This window comes from Rattus norvegicus, chromosome 1 (assembly GCF_021556685.1).
Source record: "Rattus norvegicus strain SHRSP/BbbUtx chromosome 1, alternate assembly SHRSP_T2T, whole genome shotgun sequence".
NCBI classification, from domain to species: domain Eukaryota; kingdom Metazoa; phylum Chordata; class Mammalia; order Rodentia; family Muridae; genus Rattus; species Rattus norvegicus.
The window spans coordinates 91265678-91288705 of NC_141534.1; the positions used below are offsets into that span (position 1 = coordinate 91265678).

A 23028-nucleotide genomic window follows, 5' to 3' on the forward strand; every position below is an offset into this window, starting at 1 on the left:
CTTCAAGATCGCGCCTTGCAGCCATCAGTCTTGCACTTGCTCAGTTAAGAATGTTAATTCCCTCCCTTCCACCGCATCCTACACCGGTTGGCCAATAATACAGAAGACCCGGGATTCGAACTCGAAATCTCCAGAGCTGCCCACCCAGCGAAACAGCAGGCTCGATCAAAGAAACAACGCGCACGCGCCTTCTCTGCGCAATTGACTCCCTCGCCTACTCTGTAATCCGCGCATGCGTGTTGAAACCAGCCACTTTCAGTCACGCATGCTCAATGTAGAGCGCACGTTTGGTTCGCTCGCGCCACCCGCCTCGGCGCATGCGCCGAGCCAGCAGCGCGGGCCCTGACTTGGGCTGTGTACTGTGTCTTTCTCTTCTTCCTCCTCTGGAGCTTCCGGGACACCAAGGCCTGTTCCGGAATAGCCGGCACCCGCTTTTTCTGCCTCTCTCTCTCTCGCTTGTGACCTTCCGGCGCCATTTACCGGACAGGTGGCTGTGGAGGACCTTCCCCGCCCACGCTGCACTCCGTCACTCAGAGCGCGCGCCGCGACCCAGGAACTAATCGGCAGCTGCCTTAGGTAAGGGGGACGGCGCGAGTCTGCGAGAGGCGGTGCGCCGACGGGGCGGGGCTTGAGGGGTGGGACGTATTCAAGCCCCGCCCCCGCTCTGCCGTTGAAAAGTCGCTGGGCGTCTGGCCAATGGGAGAAGGAACCTGAAGGTCTCAGATTAGTGGCGCCGTTGGTTGGAGGTACAAATACATTAATGGAAACTAAAGTATCCCGCTGGAGGAACACATTAATGAAAATTATAGTCACTGTAAAATGTCCCTGTAGCGCTAGTATGACCCTCCTAATAGCGTCAGGAGGAAATTGTTGGATATACTCCCATAGAAGCCGACACACACAAAGCAACTTGTCAATTCTGGAAGATTCTCCAGGAGAGGCGCCTGAGATCTGAGAGGGGTGGGAAGACAGCTCAGACTGTGAAGTGCTTGTTTGCAACCGTGAAGACCTGAGTTTGATCCCCAGCAGCCACATAAAGAGTGGAGAGTGGTGGCCAGATCTCGTGATCCTAGTGGTGGGTAGGCAAACAGGCAGAGGTGCAAAGGGCCTTGGCCAGCCAGTGTAGCCTAATAGACTCCAGGTTCCATTCGTATTAGACTAGATACCCTGTCTGAAAAACAAAGTGGGGCTGGTGCCATAGCTTTATCAGGTGCCACCACAAGGCCAAAGAATTGATTTCCATCCCTGGAGCCTACAGGATGGAAAGAGAAAATGGTCTCTCAGAAGTTGTTACATGACCTCCACAAATGTGGTACGACTTTGTGCATGCTTCCACACAGGCATGTGTGTGCAGGTGTCACACACACAAAGAAGCCCAGGAAGCTCCTACCCCAAGAATATGCAGATTAGACTTCGTTTCTGTGAGGTCACTGTAAGAGCCCTGTAAGTAAACAATTACACCAGCTTAGTAGTTCATGGAGAGCTCTCCCCGAGAACTCTGGAAACAGCATTACAGGTCCCAGAGTGCAGGTAGATGGTGTCTTAGGTTCTGGATGGTTCCCCACAAGAGCTGTTAGGTAGACTGAAATACTGATTCCAGAGCAACGTGCGAGTGGACACTTCACTTACCTGAAAGAGGGCTGGTCACAGTGAACAGACACTTTGGTGTGAGGACAGGATCCCCATGGGAGCAGGGAATCGGACTCTGAAGCACTGGGGAGGTCGTCAGGATAATAGGGGAGCAGACAGTTAATTGCAGAGGAGGACGGAGTGCCAGTCTGTGGGGAGAGGGCCTTAGACAGTAAACAGTCATTTAAGACCTGACTCATTCCAGCAAGCATCTGTTAGCAGGCCCTTGTCCTCCTTGGTCAGTCCATTTGTGGCTGGGGAGAGGTCACTCGGGCCTGAGAGGAGCTAGACAAGCCCCCACATGGCTAGCAAAAGTGCCTCGTCCATCAGTTCTAGTGTTTCTCAGCAGCCCGCTGATGTCATTGAGGCCTGAGGTGAACATGGGGAGGGGTTTGAGGGAACACAATGAGAGGGACAGATGTTGGGTTTGTAGGTCCTAAGGGCCACACAGTCACCACCTCTACTGCTTCTGCTGTTCACAGAAGGCAGCCATAACTACTCTGTCACTCTGGGGCCAGGTTCCAACGAGAGCTTGCGTGTGGAACTGGGGAAGACCGCAGATTTGGTCTGTGGGCCACAGTTTGCCAGCCTGACCTTTGGAACCAGAGCAGGCAGCCCATAGGGTCCTGTGGGCATGAGCACCCAGGGCTGTCCCTAGAGCCCATTCTGTTGTAAAGACCCCAGGACACCGGTCCCAGGGGCCTGGAAACAGATAACACAGTGGTGGAGAGTAGGTCGCATGGTCCTACAGTCCAGAACACGTTGAGGACTAGACAGTGGAGAGACGTATGTCCAGAGGAAGGGAGGGCTGACCAGCTGGAGCAGAAGGGAAGTCCACGGGAACCTAGTGGGACCAGGTGGGTGAAAGGGCCCGTGGGTCTCAGCCCCACCACCGTCCCCACACATGAATGAGTGATCAAGAGTCCTTCCACTGGGGACTTGTGAGAAAAGGACTCATCGCCTTTGGGGAAGGAGACTGTCCCAGTTCTGTGTGACTGTGCTCCTGTAAGTTGTATTCCCGTTGGAGCATTTCAATAGTGGCAAATAGTTTTGGTCCCAAAAAAGAGACATAGGTTTCTTTCTCACTGGCTTCAGGGTGGACTGCCAACACCTGTGTCGTCTTTTACCGTGATTTCCATTAAGTTGCCTTGAAGGTCAGGGTAGCTGCCTAAAACCCTTTTAGCCAAGAGGAGGAAAAGGCAAAAGACATGGACCTGCTCCTGTAAAGGGGAGTTTCTGAATGCTCCCAAGACACCCTTCTGTTGCCACACCATTTGCCACAACACCTAATTGCAAAAGAAGCTGAGTCGTGTGTTCTGGACGCTCAGCCTCACCAGAATGGGAGAAGTCGGCATATTTAGGAGGCCACTGGCAGCCAGCTGCCGCCTCAGCCACACCTCTTCAGTCGGGGCTGTTTGTTCTGTGTGTGTCTATGTGTGTGGTTCCATGCACGCGTATGCAGTACCCAAGGAAGCCAGAAGAGGGCAGTGGGTCCCTAGAGCCAGAGTTAGAGATGCTGGTGGGCTGTCCAGTGTGGATGCTGGAACTAGGACTTGGGCCTTCTGCGAGAGCGGTAAACACTCTCTCGGGGCTGAGCCATCTGTCCAGCCTCTGGTTTGTTTGTGGGTTTTGGTTTTGTTGTTTTTAAGAGTAGTCAGATGGGTGTGATGAGTACAGGTATCTGGAGGCCAGAGCATTGGTTACTTTGTGTGTGGAATCAGCCCATTCTCTCCTACCATGGATTCCAGGGATTGAACTTAGGTTGTCAGTCTTGCGGGGAAGCACCTTTACCCACTGGGCTCAGAGCTTCCTTTTACAAGGAGGAACCTTCAAGCCGTCATGAGCCTCATGGAGAGGGCGGATTCCCATCGCACCAAAGTCTCCTTGTCCTTCCAGGCGACCATGTCGGAGTCTGGGCACAGTCAGCCTGGGCTCTACGGGATAGAGCGGCGGCGGAGGTGGAAAGAGCCAGGCTCCAGTGGCCCCCAGAATCTTTCTGGGCCTGGCGGTCGGGAAAGAGACTACATTGCCCCCTGGGAAAGAGAGAGACGGGTGAGTGATCCCAAAGATGGCGTGCAGGATTCCAGTGGCTCCAGTTTAGTTGAGCCCCCCCCACAAGCTCATGTCCAGGGGCAGTGGACATGTCAGGAGTGGAGGGAGGGGGAGGGGGAATAAAGGGCCCGTTTTGATGGCATAGCCATCGAAGACCTGTGGCCAGTGAGGCTGCAGCAGAAAGGAGAACCAAGAGGAGGTGGGCTCAGACACCACAGGCTCTGACAGGGCTTGGGCTCTGACAGAGAGGATCTGCATTGGAGGCTAGAGACAGCCTCCATTTTAAAGAGTCGCATGCCACCATCAGCAGTACCTGGCATCATGTGCCCCTGCTTCTCAGAGTGCTTCCCGGTCCTTCGCAGGCACCCTGGGACCCTGTGGGCTCTGTATCACGCACAGCTCTCGGGGTAATGCCCTGGTCTTCCCACAGTGTCAGCTATAATCCCTGAAGAAGCCGCTGTGAATTCCTCTGCAAGCCTTTTTACACCCGCCTTATATCTGTCTGTAACCTCTTCCTGCAGTTCTGTCGTGTGTGTGTGTGTGTGTGTGTGTGTGTGTATGTGTGTGTGCATTCGTGTGTGTGTGCATGCGTGTGTGTGTGCATGCGTGTGTGTGTGCATGCGTGTGTGTGTGCATGCGTGTGTGTGTGCATGCGTGTGTGTATGTGTGTGTGTGCATGCGTGTGTGTGTGTGTGTGTGTGTGTGTGTGTGTGTTACTTAGCTGTCCCTGCCTCATGAGCACACTGTTACCCCCCACCCTCAGCCTCTATCCTGCGGTTGTTCTCTCAGAACTGTCCTTGCCAAAGCACTTTGGGTAATCCTGGGGTTCTGCCGAGCCTGTGAGCCAGTAAATTGTCGGGGTTTAAGGAGATACAGTCCAGCGAGGATCCACAGTAACCTTAGGCAGAAGCAGCCTGAAACTTGGATCTTGCCCCTCTAGACTAGGGGTGGTCCAGAGGCAAGAGGAAGGAGTCCATTAGCCTGTGAGAGCAGGGCAGGGCCAAGGCTTGACAACCAGGATAGCAAAGCATCTGCCATGTGTCAGCTGTCCTACTGGACAATAAATACACAGGCGGTTCCCCACTGTCCTATATTAATCCTGTGATAGTGGAGCTCCTGCCTCACCCCCACAGTTGAACAGATAGGAGTGGGTTACCAGTTACTTAGGTTAGGTCTTACTTGGATTACCAGTAAGAATATGTTCCCACCCCAGCTGCCAAGCTCCAAGTCCTCACTGCTTTGCATGAGTGTGGTCCAGCAGAGGAAGCTGTTGGGAGTGGTAAGGAAGTCAGTCTAGAGTCAGGTTCTGTATATGGGTTTCTTAGCCTCAAGGAGTGGTAGGTACCAGCACCTGGGTATGTAGGCATACATTTTTGTAGCCTACTTTTAATAGGTGTTAACCTCTCCTCTAGCCCATACCACCCAGCAGAGGTGTAGAAGAGAAAAGTTAAAAGTTATTAGGATATGGGGCAAGTGGACCTGTTCAGTAATAGTTCTTTGGGGGTGAGTTCAGTCCTCTCGGTCAGCAGTTCAGTACTGTAGCAAACACCAAATATGAATCAGCAGCCACAGACCTGTTTTCGAGGCAGGCAGATACACATGAACCAGCAGCTGTAGTTCAATCCTGAAGAAACTGCAAGGCTGACTAACTAGCCTGGGGTGAGGCCACGGAAGTGACAAGCTGCTGCAGGAACCTCGAGAGCATGAGGTTCTCTCAGTGGTGGAGGTGTTACCACAAGAGGAGCGCAACAATGCAGTGTAAGGCGAATCAGTACATGTGCGTCATCAGCAAAGAATAGCGAGGTGGATAAACCGAAGCAATGCTCAGTGCCCGTCTCCCACCATCTGCGGGGTCATGTTTATACTCCTTCACCACGGATCCTTCCACATCTTTGCTGTATCAAAATCCCTTCACCTGGGTCTGCCTCAGGAAAGCAGTCTTTAGCAAGACATCATGTCACCCGTCCTTTGTCCCAGCACAACCTCATTGACATAACTGACTTTCCAAACAACCCAGAAGTTTCCCCTGCTGGGTAGGGTGGGGAGGCACCATGGAGGCTCTCTGGAGCAACACCGGCATTCCCTCTCCTCAGGATGGCAGCGAAGACCCCAGCACCAACGTCATGCAGAAAACCCCCATCATCCTCTCAAAGCCTCCAGCTGAGCGGGTAAGCATCGAGAACCTCAGGAGGGAGGGGGTGATAGGAGGGCTCCCCAGTGGCTGACAACCTTCTTGTACCCACAGTCAAAGCAGCCACCACCTAGTACAGCCCCAGCTGCACCGCCAGCCCCAGCCCCACTGGAGAAACCCATTGTGCTCATGAAGCCACGTGAGGAGGGGAAGGGGCCTGTGGCTGCAACAGGGGCTTCCACCCCCGAAGGTACTGCCCCACCACCCCCCACGGCCCCTGCACCACCAAAAGGAGAGAAGGAGGGGCAGAGACCCACACAGCCTGTGTACCAGATTCAGAACCGGGGCATGGGCACTGCTGCCCCAACTGCCATGGACCGTGAGTGGACCCCACAAGGTGGGCAGGGACCAGCTCCTGTCTCACAGAGACCCTCACTGTCCTGTCTCCTCTCTCCATCCAGCTGTGGTGGGCCAGGCTAAGCTCCTACCCCCGGAGCGCATGAAGCACAGCATCAAGCTGGTAGACGACCAGATGAACTGGTGTGACAGCGCCATTGAGGTACCTACCACCTCCCCAGGTCCCGCACCTCTGTCCACAGCCTCCCCAGGTCCCGCACCTCTGTCCATACCCATCCAGAACAGCCCTAAGGCCCTGAGAGAAGTTCCCATCAATCGGGCCTGAATTTCATCTAACTTAGAGGGCTGGTAGTCGAAAGTCATGGTCTGTTGACAGTGTGAAGGGGCTGAGCACTGAGCCAGGCCTTGTGCATGCTAGGCAAGTTTTCTGTTCTTGAGCTCCAGCCCCAGCCTGTTTTTGACTCTTGGTTCAGAAGCAGGGTTTTACTAGGTTGCCTAGACTGACCCTTGAGTTGTCTGTCCCCTGCCTCAACCTCCTAAAGAGCTTGATGGCGGGCCTGTGACGCCAGGGCAGGTTGAAACCCGATTGCTCTGACATCTCTTGGTAGATACCCCTGCTGCCTTATACCCCAGAACTCCTGTGCCTTTGCACACCAGAGGAAGGTCCTGACCCTGCTCCCATACTCCTATGTCCAACCCTGCGCTGTCCTCATGGTACCAAGCAGAGGCTCCTTCCCAGCAGCCCTTGCTCTAGTTAGAGCCTCACATTGGTAGGCCTGTGCCTCTGCTCTGGCACTTTCCCACAGCTGCGCACACTCTGGAAGGACTGCCCCTCCCACCCCCTTAGCCAGAGCCTGTTAGTGCTGCACACCAGAGCTGTGCATTACCTGGCTTTGCCTGCTTGCTTCACAATGACCCTTTCTGCAGTGATAAAGTGGCTTGTTTGAACTATCTAGTGTGGCAGCCTCAGTGCACAGGGCTACTGAACAAGCCCTTGACATTGTAACCCCCTAGGGCTGAAGACAGAATTGTCAGTTTTGTTTCAGTTTAATGAAGTGAAATAGCCACATGCACTCAGGCTACCACAGTGAACACCCAGTCTTGGGTAGTTTGACTTTAAGGTACAGAGGCTCATTAAACCCTGGCCCTGGGCCAAATGTCTTTATTCTGAGTCCCTCTGGTGATTCTGGATAACTGCCAGCAAATCAGTTGGCTTTTGGAAGAGGCTCCTCTGCCCCCTGGTGGTAAAGATCAGCAGAGCTGGTGGCCTGGAGGCAAAGGTTGCAGGTGTTTATAGACCGGCTCCAGACATAGCCACTTGGCTCTGATCTGCTGCCACTTGTCCTCTGCCTTGAGCAGGGGACCTGACTTGGGCCATCCTGCCTGCCTGCCTCTCCTCTCCTTCCCAAGTAACTGGTTCGCAGCCCTCCCTGCTCCTGTTGTTTCTGCCTGGACCCTGTAGGTCGGTGTGGCCCTGTGCAGTCAGGCTGTGTGACTATAGACACAGGAGGCTCTCCTCGCTCAGCTTCCCTGACTCTAGGCTGTGGGTCCTTACATATGAACCTGCCACTTTGTCCAGATGAAGGGACAGGGACTGACCAAGTGGGTGGGTGAGCCCGCTAAAGGGTCCTGGCTGCCCTGTCAGGCTGTGAGGCTCATGTTCCCCATTGCCCCCCAGTACCTGCTGGATCAGACGGACGTGTTAGTGGTCGGTGTCTTAGGCCTCCAGGGGACAGGCAAGTCCATGGTCATGTCACTGCTGTCAGCAAACACTCCAGAGGAAGACCAGAGGTGAGGGGCATTGGGAGGGCTGGAGGAGGCTGGGGGAGCAGGGGAAGGTGACACACCCATGGGGAAGACCAACTGGGTATTGGAACTGCAGGGGTTCCAAGTGGCTACCCCTCCCTGGCCTCACCTTCACAGATAGGAAAAGTGTGGGCTAGCTGAGTCTAGCTCCCAGCCAGGAAGGGGAATAAAGTCACTAAGGCTTTTGAAAGGTGGCGGCTGCCACAGGCTTAAGTGCCAGATCTCCCCTAGCTGACCTCGGGCAAGTCAGCTCATCTGCTGTTCAAGTGCATTTATTTTATTTTAATGCGTTTGGGTGTTGTATGTACGTGTGTGTGTGTGTGTGTGTGTGTGTGTGTGTGTGTGTGTGTGTACGGTGTACGTACTACTTGTGTGCTTGGTGCCCAGGAAAAGGCTTCAGATCTGAACTGCTGTTACAGATGGTTGTGAGCCTCCATTTGGGTACTGGAAGTTGAACCTGGGTCCTCTGGAAAAGCAGCCAGTGTTCTCAACTCCTGAGCCATCTGTCCAGCCCCTCAGTGGAGTTTAAAAGGATGGCGCAGCTGGCACAGAGCCCAAGAGTTAAGAAGGGTGCCTCATGATCTGGGAGATAGGGCAAGGAAAGAGATCTGGGGGAGCAGATTCTGCACTAGTCCCTGTCCTCCTGTGTTTCTGTGTGTGGGGAAGGACTAGGTATGAGGTGCCTGGCCTGTGCGTGGGTCTTCAGTGGGGGAGGTATGATGAGGTAAATGATAGGGTTAGACTCAGGAGAGGTTAGGAAGGAGGACCCAAGCTACATCCTGACCTGGGCAGAGCCGTGCTGCTGTGCTGTCAGCGAAGCCTGGCCCTCCTAGAGTTAAGCTCTCCAGATACAAGTGGGGCAAGTGACCCCTGTCACATGTACGGCGCATTAACTAAGCCCTGCACCCCTACCCGCAGAGTGACCTGGCACACAGCCTAAGTCACATAGGCCCCATCTCTCCCTGTCGTGCACACATGGTCACACACATGTCTACCAGGCTCTCTCTACCATCTCTTAAAGGCCGACTCAGCTCAGTGCCTCTCTCTGGACCCTCCTCTCTCCCCCACACAACTGAGCAGGGAAGGGGACTAGAAGAACTGGAAAAGACCAAAGGAAGACTCAAATTATGGGGTGAGGTGGGGTGGGGTATGTCTTAGAGTTACTATTGCTGTGATGAACCATGACCAAGAGCAAGTTGGGGAGGAAAGGGTTTATTTCACTTCCACTTCCACATTGTAGCTCATCATCAAAGGAAGTCAGAGCAAGAACTCAAACAGAGCCAGAACCTGGAGGCAGGAGCTGACTCACAGACTATCTCTATGGTGGGTGCTGCCTACTGGCTGCCTTCCCTGGCCTGCTCAGTCTGCTTTCTTATATCGCCCAGAGCCACCAGCCGTGGGAGGACCCACTCCATTTTGGATGGACTGTATCCACAGTGGACTGGGCCCTCCCCCATCAATCACTAATCTGAAAATGCCTTACAGCAGCGGTTCTCCTGTGGGTCTCAACTGTTTCAGGGGCTGAACGACCTTTTTCACATGTTATGATTCATAACAATAGCAAAATTGCAGTTATGAAATAGCAATAAAAGTAATTTTATGGTTGGGGTCACCACAATACGAGCTGTATTAGAGGGTCAGAGTTAGGAAGGAAGAGAACCCCTGCCCTAAGGCTTGCCTGCAGCATGATCGTGTGAGGCTTTTCCTTAATCGAGGGTCCCTCTCAGATGACTTTAGCTTGTGTCAAGTTGACACAAAAACAGCCATCACAATTGAGCCCTTGTCAGCTTGACAACAAGCATCTCTGTTAAACCACCACTGTTCCTTTCTCAGTGACCCCCAAGTTACATTAACTTTAAAAGTCCCTCTCTCTTACAAATTGAAACACGTTAAAAGTTAAGTCCCTTTAAAATATCCATCTCTTTAAAAACCCCAAAATCTCTTAAAAGTTCAGAATCTCAACTGTGAGCTCCTGCAAAAATCAAAATTAAGTTAAGTACATTCTTCAGGAGGGAAGAACCAGGTCACAGTCACAGTCACAGTCAGACGAACACCAGCAAGATGAATAATGATGCAGGGGATTCACTCGCCATCTCTGGGCTCCTCCAAAGGCCTGAGCCACTTCTCCAGTGCTGCCCTCTGCCGCACACACAGTGTGACTTCTAGGCTCTGGCTGGCTCCACTCCACTGCTGCTGCTGCTGCTCTTGTGGTCGTCCCATGGCACTCACTGAGTCTGCTGCAGTGGGGCTGCACTTTACCCATAGCCTCTCACAGGCTCTCCTCATGGCGCCAAGCCTCAAGTCCTTTGCATGATCCCTTCAGTCCTGGGCCTTCAACTGCCACTGAGGCTGCACCTTCACCAGTGGCCTCTCCCAGCCTCTCACAGGGCCTAAGCCTCAGCTGCTCTTCATGACCCCTTCATGCCCTCAGTGCCAGCACCACCTGGGTGAGCCTTACACTGCCAAGTTTGACACTGGTGCAAGGTACAACCTCTGCTACCTCTGGAGCACACTTCAGAGTGCTGAATCTTGGAAGTTTTTCCTGGAAGATTTCACCTCAGTGATTCTGGTCTCTTCTTAGTCATGGCTAGTTTTTCAGCTCTAACCGACCAGCATCCGCTGTCCCTAAAGCAAAGGTTTCGCTTCAGTGGTGCAAGTCTCGTGTTATCATAGCTGGTCTTCAGCCAGCCCCCGCTGACCAGAGCCACAGAATCTTAATTCAAAACCAAATAATGGCCCCCATAGAGCCTTCCCACTTTCCTCTGAAACTTCCCAGCCAGGCCTCCGTCCTTTGCACTGTTAACTTTCTTTTTCTTTTTCTTTAAAGATTTATTTATTATTTATAAGTACACTGTAGCTGTCTTCAGACACACCAGAAGAGGGCATCAGATCTCATTACAGGTGGTTGTGAGCCACCATGTGGTTGCTGGGATTTGAACTCAGGACCTCTGGAAGAGCAATCAGTGCTCTTAACCACTGAGCCATCTCTCCAACCCCCGCACTGTTAACTTTCTTATCTTTCTAGATCCCACACAACAGCCCACTGAGGCTCCATGAAGTTGAGAGAAAATATTTAATCTCAGTTAGGGGCTTGTAACCTGCCTTTGATCGTTCAGTTCCCAGATAAAAGGCAAACACTTTTATTATTTACAATAAACCTTTATCAGCACTAAAGCTAGGCAGATAACCACCCTCTGTGCTAGTAAAATCTATTTCCTATCGATGACCCCGAGTTATTACTGTGTTTCACCTGGGCTGCTCTTAACTCTAATTGGCCAGTCCTTAGGGCTGTGCTGCCTTGACTCCTAACCCGCAGATTGCATTTCTTACCTTCCTCTTTGTCTCTCCTTGTAGACTCCTCCAGCCTCAAGCCTGGGAACCCCAAGCCCTGTCCACCTCAGTTCTGCCCATCTGTAGGCATCTTTATTCACCAATCAGGGATAACTTGTGGGCAAGGTCACATAGGTCATTTGGGTCTGTGCTAGACTTGCTTGCCCCTACGGCAACCAGGCCTTGGGGACCTGCACTTAGCATCACAATACATAGCAACAAACCAGACCTCAGCACTCAGGCATTCAGTCCAAAGTTCCAGAGTCCCTCCATAATCTTCCCCCAAGACATAGTCAGGTCTGCCAGAGCAGTATCCTGCTCCTGGTACCAACTTTGTTTAACCAGGGTTCTCATCCTGTACTGGACACCGTAACCAAAGCAAGTTGGGAGGAGAGAATTTATCATCGAAGGAAGCCCCGGGCAGGAACCTAGGGCAGGAACTGCTTGCTTCTTTAGCTTGCTCAGCCTGCTTTCTTATAGAACCCAGGACCAGAAGCCCAAGGATGGTGCCGCCCACAATGGGCTGGGCCCTTCCAGCATCCATAACTGATTTTAAAGATGTTGTATGTGCTTGTTTGTAGCCCAATTTTATGGAGGCAGTCTCTGAATTGAGGTTCCCTCCACTGAAGCAAAACCTTTAGATGTCTTTAGCTTGTGTCAACTTGACACAAAACTAGCCAGCACAGGAAAGGTCTCAGCACCAGACACAGTAAGGGCCATGCTGTCTCCAGGAGCTAGGGCTAGGCTCTCCACAGAAGGTGCCTTAGCAGCACAGATGGGTGTTGGAGCCCTTGAGTGTGTTCCGAGTCTCACAGTTTTACTGTGGTTGGATTTTGTTTAGGGATAAGGGCTGTGTTTTGTTTCTTTAAGACAAGGTCTCCCTACATAGCCTAGGCTGGCTTCTTTACCACAGTCCCTCTGCCTTGATGTCACATTTTTCTTCCAGGGAAAGGGCCCGTAGTTCTCACCAGGTCTCAGGGCCTAGTGGAGACCCAGAAAAGGTTAGGGGGCACTGTGGCCTGGGCCATCCTGTGCTGTGCTGCTATAGCTCCTGGGTAGCCTCTCCCATGTCCCCTCAGCAGCAGGCACAGCCTGTGCTCTCCTCAGCCTCCGGAACTGAGAAGACATGGACTCAGTTACCCTTTATACCCATGCTGACCGTGTGTGCAGTAGACGTTGGTTCTGGCTCTCTTAGCTCCTGGAGGACTCACCTGATTTACATCTGCCTCCCTCACTGCATTCGCAGCCCCTGCTCCCACCTATCCCCTCCCTGGACGGATGTCAAGACCCACTGAGCCAGTCTCTGCCTTCCCTCACTTCAGCAAATGTGTACTGAATTCTCCCTGCGTCGCAGCCCCTGTCCTTGGTGCTGGGTTACACAATACGCATGACTGCCTTAGCCTGCCTTGTGGGATTGTTTTCTGGGAAGTTTGTAAAGAGAATCCATCTGGCACGGTGGAGCTGTTTGGCTTGCTGAAGTATGGTAACAGCCAGGCATGTGGTGCAGGCCTGGGTCCCAGATTTCAGGAGGTGGAAGCAGGAGGATCAGGCATTTGAGGTCATCCTCAGCTACATGAGTGAGTTCAGCCACATAGTGAGTTCAGGGTCATCCTCAGCCACATGTGAGTTCAAGGACAGTGTGAGTTACGAGCAAACAGGAAGGGGAGTCAGCCCAGTGATAGAGCACTTGCCTAGGTAGCTGCCCGGAGAGGGACTATGGTCTCAGTTGTGGTACTGTGAGAAAAGGTGGGGAAATGAGGCCGTGCCCCTCCTGTAGTCCTGTACACAGCAGCACAGAGATGCTTTCCATCCAAAATCTCTTCCTTGGCTCCCTGCTTCAGGGCGTGGGAGGCTCCTACACCCCAACCGCAACTCCTACCTGTGCTCCATGAAGAGAGGTCTCCGTGCCTCTGCCAGCTGGCGCTCCTGTCTCAGCCTGGCCTGTTCTTGCCTCTTACCCCAGCTTTGCCCTTTGTGCTGCCCTTGCCACAACCCGTAACAGCCCTGCTGTGTGTCCTTCTGTCCTCTCACCACATGTCCTTCCTGACACAGCACCGCTGTTTCCCTCCGTACAGCAGAGCCCCATCCCATCGACATTCCTCCTTCCTCCTAGGCCCCGGGCGCCACAGTTAGTGAGCTAGGCAGACGTGAGCTGGGGAACAAACCCAGCGAGAGAGAAGGAAGTCTTGGAGCAGTGGCACTGGCTCCTTTGATGCTCTGTCCTGGGGTCTGCCCAGTGGCAGCAGGGGCAGGGGCTTCTGCAGTGTTCACTGAGTAGAGGACACTTGCTCCATGCAGGCATCTTCAGGACAGGATGCGGTAAGAGCCCCCTCTACTCCACCCCATCCCACCCCTACCACCTCCTGCCGAGGCCGGTCCTGTCATCCTGACTTCAGACTGAAAGCAGCAAATGCTGTCCCGGCTCCACTAACAGGAAGCACAGGGTGGAGATGCTTCTCTGCTATGCCCTGGTGCTTGGTGATTGACAAGAGCAGTTGCTTTGATGGTCTGAGGGCTTTCGTGTATGTTAGCCTCACAGCAGCCGCAGGCCTTGGGGCACAGAATCAAATGGGTCCAACCCTCAGTCTACAGACCACATGTAACCCAGGATGGCTATGGACACAGCCCCACACAAGGTGTTAAATAACTTAAACCACTTTCCAGTTTTGTAGCTGAAATATGTAATTCTCTGTTTTAATTTTTTTTAAAGATTTATTTATTTTATTTATGCTAGTATACTGTGGCTCTCTTCAGACACACCAGTAGAGGGCATCAGATCCCATTACAGATGGTTGTGAGCCACTATGGTTGCTGGGAATTGAACTCAGGACCTCTGGAAGAGCAGTCAGTGAGTGCTCGCTCTTAACCACTGAGCTGTCTCTCCTGCCCTAAATTTTTATTTTTATTTACACATGTAGGTGGCCATGAGGCCAAAGAAGGGAAGGGGATGCCCCGTTGCCAGAGGCGAGGTTGGTCATGAGCCACCTCACCTGGGTGCTGGGAATGAAGCCCAGGTCCTCTAGAAGAGCAGGACACTCCTAACCACGGACCCAGCTCTCTAGCCTAAGTGCACAGTCCTGAGCTTTGTAGATGGCGAGACATTGGTGTCACAGACCAAAGGTCAGGCATACTTGGTTGGCTTCTATCATTGCTTCCATTAAAAAAAAAAAAAATGAGACGAGGTCTTCATGGGTAGCCCTGGCTAGCCTGGAACTCACCGTGTAGACCAGGCTGGCCTCATAGAGATTGACCGGCCCTTGCTTCCTGAGTTCTGGGATTAATGATACATACCATAGTGCCTGGCTATTTTTATTATTTTTTTACAACATAGTCTCACTGTGTGGCTGGGCTAGCCTGGAACTCGCAGAAGTCGGCTTGCCTGGACCTCCTGGCACTGGGATTAAAGATGAACACCATGACTCTGCCCTCATCCTCTCCATTTTACAAATAGCAAACAGGCAGGAGGGCTTAAGGGCCAGGAGGACAGAGTGGAGCTCTGCAGTCTCTGCCTGTGCACACTGGAGTCTGCTGACTCCCTTAGCTGGACTGAATGTACCTGTGTGTTGGAGTGAAGTTGCGTGGTAACAAACATGTCGTCATCCCCCAACCATAACCACGGATGGAAGGCCTGGGGCTGGCAGAGTCTCAGCTCCAATGTCCACCTCTCGGGTTATTCTCTGGGCATGAGAGGAGAGGAGCCAGAAAGCTCAAGCAGCCCTCGTTTTTCCCCTCACAGGGCGTACGTCTTCCGGGCTCAGAGTGCGGAGATGAAGGAACGAGGGGGCAACCAGACCAGCGGCATTGACTTCTTCATTACCCAAGAGCGGATTGTCTTCCTAGACACGCAGGTGCCAGCCCCAGCCCCTCTCCCTGGCCCTTTGCACCCTCCTATCAGAGTGTGGCCTCCTCCGTTCACCTCTGCACTGTGGCCTGAAGGATCGAGGGGTCTCTAAGCCTTCAGGGGTGGCCTGGGTCTGTGTGGGTCCAGGTCCTGAACTTCAGTCTTATCAGCTCTGTGACCTAAAGTTAAGCTCTCCCCCTGGCCTCCTCTTACCTGACAGCGGCGTGCATGTGGGCTCTGCCTCTTGGGAGCTCTGGGGAGTCACTGGAGTGGTCCAGCGCAGTGCTCGGCCAACACCCAGGACGAGGTTCTTGCTCAGGCTTGACCTGCCATGGAAACCTGAGCAGCTCTCCTCAGCACCTCAGCCTGGAGTCAGGCTCTGTGTACTGCAGCCTTCGGGCTGCCATCCTCACCCTCGTGACGACTCAGCAGGGCCTCGCTCTGTCTCAGTCTGTTCTCTTGACCTGTGTGGTCTTGGTCAGGTCCTTTTCTATTTCTGCCCCTGAGTTTTAGAAAAGGGGAGTCACCCTGCCTCCCTGCGTGCCAGGGAGGTTCAGAGAGTAAAGTCTTAGCAGTAGCGTAAGCCTGAGGGTGACCTGAGCTGGATGCTCGTGGCTGTCAGTACTGGGGTCCGAGAACAGTCTCTGTGCTTTTGCCTATTTGCCTGGCCCGTGCCTCCCTTCTGAAGACTCTTGTGGTTCATGCTTCTGGGACATTTCCAGCCTCTGGTGCCACTGATGTCACCTCCCTTGTAGTGTGACTGGCTGCTGCGCGTCTCCCCCACTCCCTGCGCCCAGCACATTGTTGGTTCCCTCTTGGCAGAGCAGGGTTCTGATGACAGTGGAAATCTGCCGTCTGAGGAGGGCTTGATGCAGGAATTCAAGGACCTGCACACAAGCTGGGCCAGGTCAGAGGCCAGAGGTGAGAGAAGAGAGGAAAGTTCTGGGAAATAGGGCCAGACTGACAGCACCTTCCAGAACAACTCGCAGATTGCTGAGAGCCAGTGAGACTGTCAGACTGAGTTTGCAAGTTGACTGTGACTTTAAGGAACATTCAGAACCACTGGTTCTCTAACATGCACTGATGTAATTTGTAAATCCACACCAGGTTTCACACTAATCATTTTTTTGACCTAAGTAATTATTTCAGCAAAGCTTTGGAAACACATGAGACAGCCAACAAAGAGTCGTTGAGGGGATGGGGCTCATTCAAGCTGTGTGAATTTACCAGGAGCTGCCTTGGGCACCAGGCCCTTGAGAACAGCAAGGCTTGACTCAGAAACTCCTGGAAAGATGCGTCTGCTTTGGAGTGCAGTGGTTAGCTCCTCTTGCTGCCAGCCCTGCACTAGTTAGAAGTGGCCTGCCTTGCCCAGGCAGGGTTTGCCTATGCTCTCAGAACTTACTCCATGGTAACCTCCCCTTCCCTCCCCTCCCCTCCTCCCCTCCTCCCCTCCCCTCCTCCCCTCCCCTCCCCTCCCCTCCCCTCCCCTTCCCTCACTATTCATATCTTGCAGCCCATCCTCAGCCCGTCCATCTTGGACCACCTCATCAATAACGACCGCAAACTGCCTCCGGAGTATAACCTCCCTCACACCTATGTGGAAATGCAGGTGAGGGGCTAAGAGAGCCTGCCTGCCAGAGGCTGGGCAGTGGGGAAGGGGCAGCTCTGGCTGAGGTGCAGACCCGGCCTGAGGCAGTCAGACTGCTTCCCACCTGGCCACATTTAGGGCTGGCCAGTAAGGAAACAGGCCACAGTGTTGCACACAGAAAGAAGCGAAGTGTGCCACAGCCTTCCCTGCTGGCCCTGCAGCTGTGTCCCCGCTCCCACAGTCCCTGCAGATAGCTGCCTTCCTCTTCACGGTCTGCCACGTGGTGATCGTCGTGCAGGATTGGTTCACGGACCTCAGTCTGTACAGGTGAGTGCTGAGGACGGAGCCTCAGGCCAGGACCTCACCGTCCCACTCAGCAGCCTACGGTAGATCGATCCCACCAAAGTCGTCTGCTGTCTTCTCCCCGGTGGGCACTAGGCAATGGTTGTGGCAGGGATGGCTGCTTCCCCATGGCTGTGCAATGGAGCTCCCTCCCTAGTCCTCCGCAGCCTCCACCCAGTGCAGTAGGGCAGAGCTTCAGACAAGCTTAGGAGGGGTCTCATAGCTTCCCACCCCTCCTGGGAGGGGAGCCGGTGGTCAGCAGGCCAAGCCATGGTGGTCTTTTGCCAGTGGGCCCAGCTAAAGTCATGAAAATGGCAGTTTTATGTGGAGGAAAGGCCTGTGCAGCACCCCTGCAAAGCACACACCCCCTTCACAGGCCTCACCTTTCTCAGAGTAGAGGGGATGCCCTTTCTGTGCTGCCGGGATAGGGCTCCACACCATCAGGAAGGACACCCGGGCATCTGGCTAGCCATGCAGTAGCCATGCAGCTCAATCACACGGCGCTCCTCCTCATGCTCTTGTCCCTGGCCGGAAGTGCTTTGTTTGCGGATCCTCTCTGATGCCCAACCTCAGGCCTTCCCTCTTCTTCCCAACCCCCACCATGGCACCTTGCCACTCTGCAGGGACACCACAGGTCTGATGGCCTCCCTCGGTGCAGGATCCCAGCCTACATGCAGTCTGACCTAGGCTGGTGCAGAGTACACGGGGCCAGGCTTCTTCAGTCCTTGGAGCCTTGGTCTCCACCAGCTGTGTCTGCAGCAGGCATGTGTGCTGTGCTAATTTCTTACCCAGCAAGCCTGTATTAAAAACACACAACCATATACAAATATATACGATATATATTATATTTATACTCTACACGCCTAGACTGGGCAGGTCTATCACTATCCTAACTTAGTCCCAAGCCATGAGACCCCTTGGCACTTGTAGCTCCTCTAAGCCATCTCGTTCGGCTCCATCCTCCTGTCGCCTCTTCCTGTGTCTTTCTCCCTCCGCCAGTCCCACCTTTCCCCTCCACTGCCCAATCATCGATCAGCTCTAGCATTTATTTGACCAATCAGGATGGGGAGGTCACCTGAGTCTGTGGTCTACTTGTGGAGGGGGGGGCAGCTCTTCTTGAGGAAGCAGAATTAACATCAAAGTACAAACAGCACCATGGCAACCTGCAACATTTCCCCTCCCTTTTTGTCCAATTAAAAGGCCCTTTTCCCTCAGATATAAATTGAGCACAATCCTTATAGTTAGTAAATGGTAAAATATAATACACACTTAGCACCAGTCTGTCATATTTGTCAGTTTAGATAGAGTGCTCTAGTATCTGTCCCACCTTAGAGTCTGAATTCTGTAACTTGAGTTCCGTTCTGGTTTTAGTTTGCATCACCATCTGAAAACCACCCTTTCAAATCCATATCCTATCTCAATGCTAAACAACTTGTTTGCTTGTGAGACTATAACTAGTATTCAATCCTGTCAGAAACTCAAAAGGAATTAAATATTACCTGAAAACGTGAGAAGCACAAAATACAGCTTCTAAAACTTAAACAGTTGTGGAGACGGCTGACCACCTGGACAGCCCCCTGATTTCTTGTGACGTGGGAACATCGGTCTTCAGCGTTGTGGCCCAGGACGACCTGACAGACCCAGCAGTGGAGTAGGAACGGGAAGGACTAGCTCACCCGCTCACCTGTGTCGGCAGAGCTTAGCAGTCGACTGTCCCACATGTGTTTGTCCTCTTTGGACTGTATTTTGTCTGCAGATGAAGTAGGCAATTCCTGCCCAGTGGCTGTCTTCCACAATAAGCAACCTCAGCTGGAGGTGAAGATGCTCAATTCCCCTTTGAGCCGCGACGGGGGTACCGTCAGGAGCAGACATGGCTCGTGGTCAAATGATCCTCAATAGTGAACTAACATGAAATGTCACATTGTGCGGATTCTGACAGTTTTGAAGACTCTCTGTAAAGTATATCGGAACTGTTAAACCCTAATTACCCTGGCCAGTTCTGTTTCAGCACATTGGAAACACTGTATTACCATTGAATCAGAATGCAACATAGCATGGGTTTGTTATCCGGCCCCCACCTCGTGTTACTCATCATCACACACAGTCGTAGTAGCAGCTGCAGAAGGCCTGGGCCACAGCCTCATATTCCTAAATGACTTGCTCTTGGATATCCAACTCCAGATGGGGCTGCATGGTGGGTCTCCCCAACAGCAGAAACAGTCTTGCTAGGGTTGCAGCAAGAGTGATACAGTTCTGGAGCTTCCCCTGCTCGCTCATTCCTACAAGTAAATTAAAGCCGCCCATGCCAAGCACTGGGCGCACAGGTGGGAAGAAGGCAGAGCAGGCGGCTTCTGTGGGATTTGTGTTCTGTGGGGCCCATGGTCTGCAGGTGGCCCTCGCAACTGTGGGTAAACACTTAGGTGAATGCCCGAACACTTAGCAGTCTCATTTTCCATTAGATAACAGGTTTGTTTTATTTACTGCTACACACTTGGAAAATAGCACGAAGTGAAAATACGTCCACATAAAGACCTGTGCACAGGTATTTATAGCACCTTTGTTCATAACGGCGCCGGAAGCCGCCAGCACGCCTGCGAGTGGCTGAATGATGAAGTGGGTCCATCCTGACAATGGAGTTAGCACTGGAGAGAAAGGAACTGTCGGGCTATGAAAGGAGTGGAGGAGCCTTAAATTCATATTGTTAAGAAGCCAGTGTGGAAGGCTGCAGAGTGTGCGATTGCAGTCATGTGACAGCGTGGAGGAGGCAAAGCCTGGGGGCAGGGCAGGGATGGGAGTAGGCAGGGTAGGGACTGGGGTGAACAGTCACAGCACGGACCACAGGGGACCCACCCGGCCCCGCTGTGCTGCAGTCCTCTTGCCCACATGCATCTTCTCGACTGTAGTGTCTGCACAGAGGTCACCAAGCTGACCACGGCGTGCAGGGAGGACTGGGTGACTGAGGTGACGGCACATCAGTCTGCTGGGTGCACACGGAGGAATGTGGCGCACTGCTCTCCTCTGTGAACCTAAAACTGGTCAGAAAGTGGTTTTTGGGTTTGTTGGTTGGTTTTATGCTTGGTTTGTCGGGGTTTGTTTTTTTGTTGTTGTGGGGGACTGGTTTCTGCATAGAGCAGACTGGCCTCAAACCCCAAGTGGCTAGAACTACAGACAGGTGCTGATAAAACCTGACTTTCTTACACACACACACACACACACACACACACACACACACACACACACAGATGGTACAGGTGTCCAGGGGCTGTTATAACTCCGAAGTTGCATGTGCAGGGCTGTGGCTCTCATCATCTCAAGGGGAGTCCTCCTCAGGATGTGGGAGGGGGCGGGCATGCCTGATGTCAGCCCCTCACTCCAAACCCTCAGGTTCCTGCAAACAGCAGAGATGGTGAAGCCATCGACTCCATCCCCCAGCCATGAGTCCAGCAGCGCGGCAGGCTCGGATGAGGGCACTGAGTACTACCCGCACCTCGGTGAGAGCCGCTCTGGGGCCAGAGCAATGGGCAAGAGAGACCTGGGGAGCGCTTCGATATTGGGAAAGGGGACAGAAAGGGTTAGCTGGGCCTTCCTCTCTGACCCACACTGCTTCTGTGTCCTGGGCATCCCAGGGCTGCAGAAACAAGCCCTGGGTTGATATGGGTGCCCCATGACCTGCTCACCCTCCAGTCCTGTGTCCTGCTTCTCTGCATGCTCTGCCCTCCCTGATGCTGCTCGTTGAGCATTGTGCTCCTGCACACACACACATGTGCACACACACATGCACATACCCTGATCTTTCTACCTCAGGTCGCTGCACTATGCCCTTTGAGTCTGTCTCCTGTAATGTCCTTGACCACACAGCTGTCTCCGTCTGTCTTTCCATCAGACTAGGGATGCTAGATGAAGAACTCAGGTCTGGCTTGTGTCTGGGTCCCCAGCATTGCCCTGTTCACAAACACTGAGTGGCCTGAACTAGTGGGGACCTGGTGAGGCCAAGCTGTCTGTCTCACTGCTGCACCCTCCCACCCAGTCTTCCTGCAGAACAAGGCACGTAGGGAGGACTTCTGTCCCCGGAAGTTACGTCAGATGCACCTAATGATTGACCAGCTTATGGCACATTCCCACCTGCGCTACAAGGGTGAGCCTCCCCAAGCTTCTCAGAGAGTCCATGCCACTCCCCAGATGAGCCTTCCCACCTGCCAGTCCCCCACCCCAGCCCACAGCTCAGGCTGCAGCTGAAGCATCTGCTTCTCAGGGACGCTGTCCATGCTGCAGTGCAACATCTTCCCAGGGCTGCCGCCCGACTTCCTGGACGCTGAGGTCAACTTGTTCCTGGTGCCCTTCATGGACAGTGAAGCTGAGAATGAGAACCCACCTCGAGCAGGTAGAGTTGCCCCAGGGGACAACTGGGTCATGGGGGGGACAACCTGCCCTGGGTTGGGGGAATTCTGCCTTGCCACTGGTACTGGGGCCTTTCTCAGGACCATGTGTTTCAGTGCTAGAGAGGTTTGGGAAGAGCTGTTCTGAAGCAAAACTCTGAAATACCCACCCCGCTGTTCCAGGGCCTGGATCCAGCCCCCTCTTCTCCCTGCTGCCTGGGTACCGAGGTCACCCTAGCTTCCAGTCCCTGGTCAGCAAGCTCCGCAGCCAGGTGATGTCAATGGCTCGGCCACAGCTGTCGCACACAATCCTCACGGAGAAGAACTGGTGAGGTTCTTTGGAATGGGGTGCATTTGAGGCACCCACTTAGTGCAACTTGGAAGGTTCTGTGGTGGGGGAACCTCAGTAAATTCCAGCTCTCCTGGCCTTGGTAACCTGTAGCACTTCTGCTGGGCCAGCAGGGGGCAGTTGTGTGTGACTAACCCAAGGGCCTCTCGGGCTTGATAGAGGGTTGTTTTGTTTTGTTTTCTGGAAGACATTTAGGGCATGGTAGTTCATGTCTATAGTCCCAGCACTCCAGACTGAAGCAGGAGGATCATTGTGAGTTCAAGGCCCACTTGAGCTACATAGTGAGTTCAGACCAGTGTGGTATACAAAGTGAGATCCTGTCTCAAAAACAGATATTTAGGCTCAAAGGAAATGTCACATAGCAAAGTCACACACTGGCCACTCACTAGCTGGGAGAAAGATCAGTGAGCCTGGTTAAGCTTGGAGATTTATTCAAGATCGAGAGTGCCCCCCACAGGTGCTGTGCTTGGCTCCCGCCTGTCTGCTGGTGGCACACTCTCCTACCCTACTGGAAGCCCCGCCCACTGCTGGCAGATCTGGATGGGAGAGAGGCATGGCCTGGTGCAGCAGCCTCACTCCCTTACCTCTGCAGTCTGCGGGGTTGGGAGCACAGGCAGACCCAATCGCAGACTCTAAGGACAGGGCTTCGGCTCTGGCCATTGGCTGAGCCATTGGTTGAAGGCTCTGGGAAGCTCACTTGTGAGCTGGAACTTATTTGGGCCTTGGTTTCCCACTCTGACCCACAGGTTCCACTATGCTGCCAGAATCTGGGATGGGGTGAAGAAGTCCTCAGCCCTGGCAGAGTACAGCCGCTTGCTGGCCTGAGGCCGAGGGAGGAGCAGCATGCAGGGGACCTCCCTGTCCTGTGGGCTGTCCGGTGGACAGTGAGGGTACAGCCATCCTCCAGCAGGGGAGGAGAGTAACAGGCCTGGCAGAGGGATCGTGGCTTGGCTTCCCGCCAGAGATTCGAGGTGTCTGAGGCCAGCCCCTCCCTCACATGGGGGCTGCTCACAGGGTGACCAAGAGATCCCACCCCCAGCCTGGTATGAGCAGCCTTTCCCAAATCTCCATAGAGACCAGCAGGAGGAAGAGTCAGCATGTCCCCAGGAAGCCTGACCCCACTGAGTCAGACTCCAGGCCTTCCCAGGGAAACAGGGTTGAGGCTGGAGAGCTTTTCACGGGCGAGGATCTGATGGTTCAAATAAACGTGGTCATAGGAGCCTGCTC

General features: G+C 53.4%; 1 protein-coding gene across 2 annotated transcripts; it reads left to right on the forward strand.

Annotated features, from left to right (window-relative positions):
• Positions 1 to 317: 317 nt before the first annotated feature.
• Smg9 (SMG9 nonsense mediated mRNA decay factor) lies at positions 318 to 23020 on the forward strand. 2 transcript variants are annotated; one of them, XM_087576076.1, is made up of 14 exons: positions 318 to 576; positions 3526 to 3681; positions 5775 to 5849; positions 5927 to 6191; positions 6274 to 6371; positions 7848 to 7960; positions 15042 to 15153; positions 16660 to 16755; positions 16976 to 17061; positions 20461 to 20567; positions 21104 to 21211; positions 21329 to 21457; positions 21636 to 21780; positions 22548 to 23020. In XM_087576076.1, exons 2-14 carry the CDS (start codon positions 3532 to 3534, stop codon positions 22624 to 22626), a joined length of 1563 nt encoding a protein of 520 aa, XP_087432202.1. In that variant the 5' UTR covers positions 318 to 576; positions 3526 to 3531; the 3' UTR covers positions 22627 to 23020. The 2 variants fall into 2 exon arrangements, with proteins under 2 accessions (XP_087432202.1, NP_001014265.1); NM_001014243.1 differs by lacking the exon at positions 318 to 576 and adding an exon at positions 678 to 746.
• Positions 23021 to 23028: the final 8 nt, after the last annotated feature.

Bases quoted from the DNA above. Each gene is read 5' to 3' on its own strand.
- Smg9 (XM_087576076.1), top strand. From the start codon at position 3,532: ATGTCGGAGTCTGGGCACAGTCAGCCTGGGCTCTACGGGATAGAGCGG. The intron at 17,062-20,460 runs GTGAGTGCTGAG...CCAAACCCTCAG, and splicing joins ACGGACCTCAGTCTGTACAG to GTTCCTGCAAACAGCAGAGA. The intron at 21,212-21,328 runs GTGAGCCTCCCC...TCTGCTTCTCAG, and splicing joins TTCCCACCTGCGCTACAAGG to GGACGCTGTCCATGCTGCAG.